Here is a 9,649-nt window from a genome sequence, read left to right as displayed (position 1 = left end):
GGCCGACTTGATAGTTACTTTGTAGCCAGACTTGTTGGCCGACTTGGTAGTTACTTTGTGGCCAACCTCTGCTGGCCGACTTAGTAGTTACTCCGTGGTCGGGCTCCGTTGGTTGAACTGGTAATTACTTTTGGCCAAACTCTGTTGACCGACTTAATAGTTATTTCGTGGCCTAACTCCGTTGGCCGACTTGATAGTTTATCCGAACTAAAACCCTGGATTTTCAAGGCTAAATTAGACAATTAGACAATGGACTTCTTTGAAATGACTTTAACAGTACTTTCTATTTCCGTCAACATTATTTAACCAACAACAAAACAACACTCTCAATTACGACTTGAAACCTCACAAAAGTACACTATATCAATGTAGAACACTACAAAAATGAAACAAACAGCCACTGAATCCATCAAGCTTTTATCAAATCTCAAAAACACCTGAATTTATCTAAAAACTATGTGAACTATCTATAACCGAAAAACACGCGTTTCAGATCGCGCACAAAAAATGTTGAAAAACTATAATTTTGCTAATCTTCAAATTTCTCCATGATTCGACAGTCAAAACTATTTTTCACCCCTCTAACATATTCAATCAATCTCTTTAAAACTGCTAGTAGGGTTATATTTTTTACTGCTGCAACCTTTTTTTGAACCTTAATAAGTTTTAGATATATGTAAAAAGAAAAAAGAAACCTTTTTTAACCTTAATAAGTTTTAGATATATGTAAAAAGAAAAAAGAAATATAAATAATCAATCAAATATAATACAATATATGATATAAGATAAATAAGAAAAATCCATATACTTAATACTATTATATCATTAAAATATAACATTTAATACTTCCTAAGTAAATAGATACTTGTTGTAGCACCACATATGTAGGTAGGTGAGTTTTGTTTTTATTTTCTTTTCACAAGTCACCGAAAAATAAAGGCTAACCATTTTTAGATCAGAAAAACAATTTGCTTTGTACTCAAGAAACTTTCCAACAAATTTCCATGGAGAAAAGGATTCATATTGCAGTTGTTGCAGGTGTTGGATACAGCCACTTGGTACCTATTCTTCAATTCTCCAAACTACTTGTTCACCTTCATCCTTACTTTCATGTCACATGTTTCATTCCTACACTTGGATCTCCACCAACTGCCTCTAAAACTATCCTTCAAACTCTTCCATCAAACATCATCTGTACTTTTCTCCCACCAGTGGATCCTAAGGACCTATTACTCCCACAAGGGTCTGCTTTAGCATTACAACTTCAGCTCACAGTGAATCATTCATTGTCATCTATACATCAGGCTTTGAAATCGTTAACTTTAACGACACGCTTTGTTGCCTTGGTGGTTGATTCGTTTGCATCCGAAGCACTAAATTTGGCTAAGGAATTCAATATGTTGTCCTATGTTTACTTTCCTTCTTCAGTCACTGCTTTGTCCTCGTACTTCAATTTTCTCAAATTGGATAAGGAAACATCATGTGAGTATCGAGATCTGCCAGATGCTATTCAAATACCAGGTTGTGTGCCGATTCATGGTCGCGATCTAGTTGATCAAGCTCAAGATAGATCAAGTCAGTCTTACAAACTCTTACTCCGACGCATTGGAAGATTCCGTCTTTTTGATGGTGTTATTGTTAATAGCTTCTTAGAAATGGAAAAAGGTCCTATAGAAGCAATGACAGAAGAAGGAAGTGGAAACCCTCCTCTGTATGCTGTTGGACCCATTATACAAATGCAAACAAAGTATGGTGATGATGCTAATAGGTTGAAATGTCTGTCATCATGGTTGAATAAACAACAACCTTGTTCAGTTTTATATGTGTCTTTTGGGAGTGGTGGCACACTTTCACAAGAACAAATTTATGAATTAGCTTTGGGTTTGGAATTGAGTGATCATAGATTCTTATGGGTTGTAAGATCACCAAGTAGTGCAGCCAATGGTGCATATCTTTCAGCACAAAATGAAGTTGATCCTTTGAAGTTTCTACCATCTGGATTTTTGGAGAGGACCAAGGAAAAAGGTTTGGTCATTCCATCATGGGCACCCCAGATTCAAATCCTGAGTCATAGTTCAATTGGTGGGTTCTTGACTCACTGTGGTTGGAATTCAACCCTTGAGAGTGTGGTGCATGGTGTGCCACTAATCACATGGCCTCTTTTTGCTGAGCAGAGAACGAATGCGGCTTTTCTTAGTGAAGGCCTCAAAGTGGGACTGAGGCCAAAACTTAATAAGAATGGTATTGTGGAAAAAGATCAAATTGCTATACTGATTAAGTGTCTCATGGAAGGGGAAGAAGGCCAGGAAATGCGCAATAGAGTGAAAGGATTGAAAGAAGCTGCTAATAGTGCACTTAAAGAAGATGGGTCTTCTACCAAGACTCTTTCTCAATTAGCACTCAAGTGGAGAAATTTGGTATAGATAAACATGTTTTATTTCACAGTTTACTCTAGTTTATCTTATCTTTTATATGTGTTGTGCACCCATTATGAGACCCCCTATTGTGGCAATATGTATCCTGTCTCACAAGGTTGGACAAACATCAACCTTGTTCAGTTTTGTATGTGTCTTTTGGGAGTGGTGGTACACTTTCACAAGAACAAAATAGGAACTCCTGTCACCTAAACCAACAAAATATAGAGAATCTACACTACAGTGTTCCAATTAGTGCTGTCAGTTTTAAGATTCATGAAAACAACACACATTGCAACTTAGAGAATTACACAATGAAACATGGTAGAAAGCCTGCTGATTCTCCAATACTATAATTGAAATCTCTTTTTCATCTGATTTTCTATAACAACTCTCTTGGCTAGTATGAGAAGGTTAGGTCCATTTATTGACTGCATAATATTGTTCATGCAACACTAAAAATCAATATATACCATAGTTGTTTAAATTTAATTTATCTACAAAGTGGTTTTGGTCGAAATAATTTCCTCTACTTTCAGCTACATATAGAGGTAATATGAATAAAGGAAATGTTCATTATTGAATGTAAATAGTTTGTACAAGCTACATTTACAAAAGATCTAAGCTCCATGTGCAAGTAGCTTATAGAACACATCCAACTAACTCTAACCACTAGAAACAAGTTAGTTACAAGCATAACAAACTTAACTAGCTTGTATAGGTGTAGGCTGATTCTAGTTATTCGAAGTAGCTTCAATGGCCTCACATGTGGGTGGAGGATTGTTCACGCAGGAACATGATTGTACCTCACCGGAAGGTTCTTGCCCTGTATAGAACATGTAGAAGACCAAAAATTGATTTCATAATCAAGACAAGACAACACCAAAACACAAAAAACCTCACCTTCATATATTGTTGAGTTGTTGCTACTTGGAAAGAGATGGACATTGGAAGAACATGTCTTCCATTGGCGAGCAACAACATGATCATGAAATTATGGCTGTAATTACATGTCAATGAAGCCCCCCAAAAAATTTATAATTGAGATTATGGTGGTAGGGGTGACATATCAATGTGTGATTGTGGTTGTAATTGATAACTAGACTCCATTTCATTAGTCTATTTTCCCACGCTATTTGTGAACAAACATTTCGGCCCATAATGTCTAAGACCACCCTGTCTATCCATAACTCCAAACAAAAAAAACAAAACCACATAAAGTTGCAACCATGAAAAGAAAAATTGAAACACAGTCTGCCGGGAAGATCCTTCTGATAACTATGTAAATGAGATAATATCATCATGTCAGAAGAGGGCCGGCTCAAGGGTCAAGCCACTAGGGCCAGGGCTTTAGGCCTCAAACATTTGGTTTTAAAAGAAGGTCGCAATTTTTTTTATTTTGTTATAATAATATATAATGACATATTAAACACATAAATTATCATAGTTGAGTTGTTAAAATTTAGGTTTCTTTTTCTTTTGGTCTTGAGTTCAACTCTTAACAATTACAAAATTATTATTTTAAATGACTCATTTTAAAATTTTCTTTAGGCATCCAAACGAGTTGGGTCGGTCCTGGTCAGAAGAGTCTTTTTAGTGAGATGGAAACATAAAAAAAAAAATAAGGAATAAAAACATGAATAAATAGATATTAACACATATATGATAATGATAAGTCATAAGCACAAATAGAGTGAATTTTTGGTAGTTGTTTTAAGGGAAGAAAAAAAGATTTGAGTAGGATTTTGAGAGTTTGATGTTTTTAGTATTTTGGAGTTTTTTTTTTGGTGCAAAATGGAAAGGAGGAAGATTAAATGATTCTATAAGTCATATCATATCAGAAGGATCAATAAAAAAAATTTGTCTCAAAAGATCATTTTAGTAATGGTTAAAACTAACATTCAAAGGGCCTGGCCTCTTAGCATGTATAGGTGGATTGAGAAATTTCCTTTATTTTAAGGTTCTATAATATTTTTAAAATTTTGGTATTCATCTATTAGTCTATTTAAAAGTATTTTTAAAATTATGATATGATATATAAGTATATTTAAAGGTCTATGGTAGAACCAAGAATAAGAAACGATATAGGGATGAGATCTTTCGGTACAGTGGTGAGTGCTTTTAGCATGGTGGAGTGGAATGTATCTGAAAGTTTATCACTCCAACGCCTAAGTTATTGAAGTTTTTGAAAATTAGTTTAGAGTGAGAGTGAAAAAACACCTATAACTGGCGTGTTAAACTTCAATAGATTTAACGATGAGAGCGGTTGTCGCTGAAACTGGTGCATTATGTAGATCGTCGTTCGATTAGATTTAACGATGAGAGATCGGTCAGAGGTTGGGATCACATGCTCTGTGCTTGATTGAGGTCTCATTTGTTTCCCGTTTGTTGCATGCACCTTCCATGTTGGGCTCCATGATTTTTTCTGAAGGCCTTACAAACGGTCTAAAACAATTACCTCGAAGTCCTCATTACTACTTGTTGAAGCAACGGGTGTGTGGCTTGGGCTACCTTTTACTATTTATTCGGATTTCAAACTGACTCCATTTAAAGGAAGTGGAAATGTTTTGAGGTGAAGCCGATTTCATTAGGAACATGCACATTGAATGCTCATGTCGTAACTGCATCATTTTGTGGGACAAACTTCAAACGTATTTACACATCTTTGATTTATTCAGTATTGTTAATCAGTTTAATTTTGTGTTCATTGTTTTATATGTGTTTACGAATAGGCATATCGATCTAGACTCGTAGTGGTTATTAACCATAAATCTATGAATTAGAACTAAATTAATCTGTTCAACTAAATAATTGATTAAGGATAAGAAATTATACGTTATGACTTAGAGTTTAACGCGCAAAAATATTAGTTGTTTTAACTAGTCAACCTACCTAAGAGATTAGGGAGCATGGTGTAGAATAATGAGTTATACGCCAAGGAATTGGGTATAACGGCTAGGTTAAATCGTCGTAATCACTAATAAATCACCTTAGGGGAAAATAGACGCCAACATCAATAGTGACATACAAGGGATTTGAAACAACGTCTAATCATCGTTAATCTAATCAAGTTTTCCACCAATTTTATTTATGTTTTTATATATCCAATTAAATCTAAAAGCCCACAATTTTAATTTCAATAGCATACGAATCACTTTGTTAAAATAGCACAATCCAAACATATAAATTTTTTTACTTTGATGTATTTAGTACACTTGATAAATTAGAATTTCTCTGCAACTTTATTTTTTACATTTGCTGCACTTGAAGCTTTACTTTGTTGTTGTTTGTAAAAGTCTCTACAAAACAAGTTGTACTTGAAATTCACTGCAATCTAAGTTTTATTATTTGCTTTAATATATTGTTCATCATGTTTATGTTTTCACTTAATATCATGTATGCTATAATAGCCCTGTTTGAATAGTTTTCTTAAGGATTTATGACCAAGGGATTTCCCAAATAACAGACCTAATGTAAGTCCTCTTCTAAAACTTCGATTACAATAAATTATATATTTGTTTAGTTTTCTGTATTAAATGCATACACCTCGACAAAAATATATATGTCTTTAGATACTAACCATATATTGAAAGGGTGTGATTAGTATCCTAACAAAAAAGACTAAACATTTAAGTTTGAGATTACAAAAGTGTCTCAAACTTAATTGAAAAAAAGTTTATTTTTTATAGTCAAACTTGAAACGATCCTAAACAAATGAACTTCATTTTATCGAGAAAAGTATGTAGTTCGTTGGTTTAAGACAAGATAATACGCTGACGAAAGTAGGTATTATCATCTTTTGCTATTTGTTTCTACAAAACTATTATTTCTCGTAATCGATAAATTTGAGAACCTGCGTAAGTAAGTTTTGAATGAAAATTGAAGTCCAAAATCCTATTTTATAAATCAAGTTTAATCAAACGAAAATTCTAAAACAAAAATTAAATATTGTCTTAAACACTTAAATAATAGAATTTGGAAATCAAAATGGTGTTATGTGGAACAATCATTTTTATTAATTCGATATAAATCGTGCGTTTGCGGCCTGTCAATTTCCCTCAAACATATGTTGCTACTTCATACATGATAGTATGGTAGTGTTTATTTTCTTGTATTGACATCATGTTTGTCTTAATTCTTATCAGGGATATCTTATTGTGTCGCATTAGTTTCGGCCAAAGAACTTATTAAGTTATGCTTTTATTGTGGCTCCTTTTGAGGTCTCTTTCTTCGTGTTTCTTGAAATCTTAATTGGACTCTGAAATGAGGATTTCACACTTTGTGTTTGGCTTGAATAAAAAGATAAATAATTTAAATCTTGCAAACCTTGTAAGTAATTCATGTATATAGTTACATCTAATATCATTTTGTACTATGTGTAGCCCAAGTGGTTGGTGTGGTGTGCAAGGTCTATTAGTGTTTTCAATATTCGTGTATCAAGTTTGTTTCTTACTTTAATTAGTACTATAACTTAATTGAAAATTCACATGCAGGGTGAAGCAACTTTCATGAGATTTGAAATTTTAAAGAAATCTAACTCCACTTACAATAACATATACAATTTTTTTTAATAGACAATTTGTGCATAATAGGATTTGAACCTGAAATTTTGAAGGGAACCCACCTTCAAAACTCAAACTTTCACACTAGGTCACACAACGCACACGACACACCCACAATTTAAGATGAGCAACATGATCCACTTGAGCACCTCCACAATTGTAACAAACTTTGGTTAGTTATCTTAACAACATGATCCACTTGAACACCTCCACAATTGTAACAAACCTTGGTCAGTTATCTTTCTAATGTTGATACTTGATAGTTCTATCTTCCATTGCCTTATAAAATAATTCTAAATCATCAATAGAGAGTCTTCATAGTTAAGTTCCAATTGCAAACTTCAAATGAAACAAAGTTTTTTTCAAAAATTCTCGACGAATACTTTTGTTGATTTTTTAAATTCTATTTTTGGTGAATTTTTATCTACTCAACTCAAAAAGTTGGGTAAAGTTATATTGAGTGTAAAATATTTTGGAAACAACAAATAATTATACTATTTTATAATTAATTAAATATGTTAAAATTAAAAGGGATCTTCTGATTGGTTGAATGTACACTACCCAACTTTTGATGATGGGTAGAGAAGTTGTGACCCCTATTTTTATTTTAGATTTGATAATTTGTTTTTGATGTATAACAACAACTATTTATAAATAGACGAAACTCATTACTTAAATATTATCTCATTTACATTAAATATTGCGTGAAACATTCAATAATTTCTATTTCACTAATATTTTCTTAATTATAAATGATATTTTCCGTGCGAATGCACCAGTTTTCAATTAGATAAAAAATAAATGTAGTATTCTTTTGTATATTCAACAAATTAACTTATTAATTAAGTGGAGGATTGTTCCTAAAGAACAATATTGATAACCTCTCCGGTGTTGGTTGGAAGAGGTCGCAGTATTTATGTGTTTTTCTATTAAACTGTGGATCCTTTTTTTCTTCGATGAGGTCTCTATTTTATAGTCCTCTTTGTGGGACAACTGTCAATTGTGATCAATTAGAAATACTTAAGAATTATTTATCTTCCAAGATCATAGTGATCTGTTATGCATCTGGATCCCGAAATTTGTCTCGTCGGTTTTGAAGTCGTTCTCCTTCAAAATCATGACAATCATGTAGCCAGATTCTTCTTCGTCGTTATTACTATCATCTCCGTCGATAGCGTTACAAGGAATCAAAACTTAAGGCTCGAGAGTGTTTTACAGGGGGCCACGGTGGGCGCCACCTGTTCTTGAAGAACAATATTGATAACCTCTCCAGTGTTGGTCGGGAGAGGTAGCCATTTTTATGTGTTTTTGTGTTAAATTGTTGATCCATTTTTCTTCGATGAGGTTTCTCTTTTATAGTCCTCTTTGTGAGACAAGGGTAGCCGATGTCATCAATCAGCATTCATGGCTATTGATGCGGAAATTATCACATAGAAGACATGTTCGAACATCCTCCTAAATTTCCATGATTGCATGTCTAATTGGCTGGATAGGATATTGCTATGTGGCCGGTCTCTTTTGGTCGGACAAGATGTTACTCCATCGTCGGGCTCTCTTGGCCATACAAGATGTTGCTCCGTGGTCGGGCTTTGTTGGTCGACTTGGTTATTACTCTGTAGTCTAGCTCTGTTTACCGACTTGGTTGTCAGTCTGTGGACATACAAAATGTTGCTTCGTGGTTGGGCTCTCTTGGCCGGACAAATGATGCTTTGTGGTCGGGCTCTGTTGGCCGACTTGATAGTTACTTCGTGGTCGGACTCTGCTGGCCAACTTGGTAGTGACTTCGTGGCCTGCCTCTGTTGACCGATTTAGTAGTTACTTTGTGGCCGGGATCCGTTGGTCGAACTAATAGTTTATCTGGACTAAAACCCCGGATATTCAAGGCTAAATTAGACAATAAATTTAATTTTTTTTAATTAAAATTGTATGGGTTAAATGTGATCGATTATCTGTTTAATATATATAACTTAAATAATTTTTACTTATATTTTATTCTAACGGTATTAAAAAGAAAAATAATTGATAATTGATAATATTGATGATCACATTACCCATGTTAGAAAATTGTATAATGATTTGAGAGTGGTTTCTTTTAAATGTATTTAAATAAGAATATTCCTTATTATCACAAATTCATAAGCATCGAGGGAGTATTAATATTTAGAAAGAGTACATGCCAACAATCTCAAAGAAAGACTTCTACTATTCCTATATCCTTTATTATAATGCTGGTTCTTCCTATTTCAAGCTAGCTAAGAGAACGTTAAGGGTCATTTGGCTTTAGATCCACTCCAAGGGGCAGGTTTAGTTGACTCTTTCCAACTACATTTCTTCCCAAAAGATGAGATCTATTAGTCCAAAGTCCATCTTATTTATAGAAAGAGAATTCAATGAACCAATATAATTAATGGCGTAGACTTGTGAAACACAGCTAGAGGAATCTTTGGACCAACGTGTTACATGCGGTTCAATAAATCATCCTAGAGGAATCTATGCGGGTACATTCCCGTCTATTTCTAACATACGACGTAAACATAGATTTTATATGAAATGTAAGTTTAATGAAATGATAAATATCTCTAACATAAAGATGAAACTTGGAGATCTTATCATTATGTAATTGATGAGGTTTAAATATGTTGGGTCTATATTATAAAACGATAGAGATGTAGA

General features: G+C 33.6%; 1 protein-coding gene across 1 annotated transcript; it reads left to right on the top strand.

Moving 5' to 3' along the window:
* Nucleotides 1-898: 898 nt before the first annotated feature.
* Nucleotides 899-4,763, top strand: LOC131643781 (hydroquinone glucosyltransferase-like). The gene has a single exon (XM_058914100.1). The coding sequence runs from the start codon at nucleotides 1,005-1,007 to the stop codon at nucleotides 2,421-2,423; it is 1,419 nt and encodes a 472-aa protein (XP_058770083.1). The 5' UTR covers nucleotides 899-1,004; the 3' UTR covers nucleotides 2,424-4,763.
* Nucleotides 4,764-9,649: the final 4,886 nt, after the last annotated feature.

The sequence above is a fragment of the Vicia villosa genome, linkage group LG1 (genome assembly GCF_029867415.1).
Source record: "Vicia villosa cultivar HV-30 ecotype Madison, WI linkage group LG1, Vvil1.0, whole genome shotgun sequence".
Lineage (NCBI taxonomy): Eukaryota > Viridiplantae > Streptophyta > Magnoliopsida > Fabales > Fabaceae > Vicia > Vicia villosa.
The sequence above is the reverse complement of the archived record's forward strand: the minus strand, read 5'-3'. Positions and strand labels throughout refer to the sequence as shown.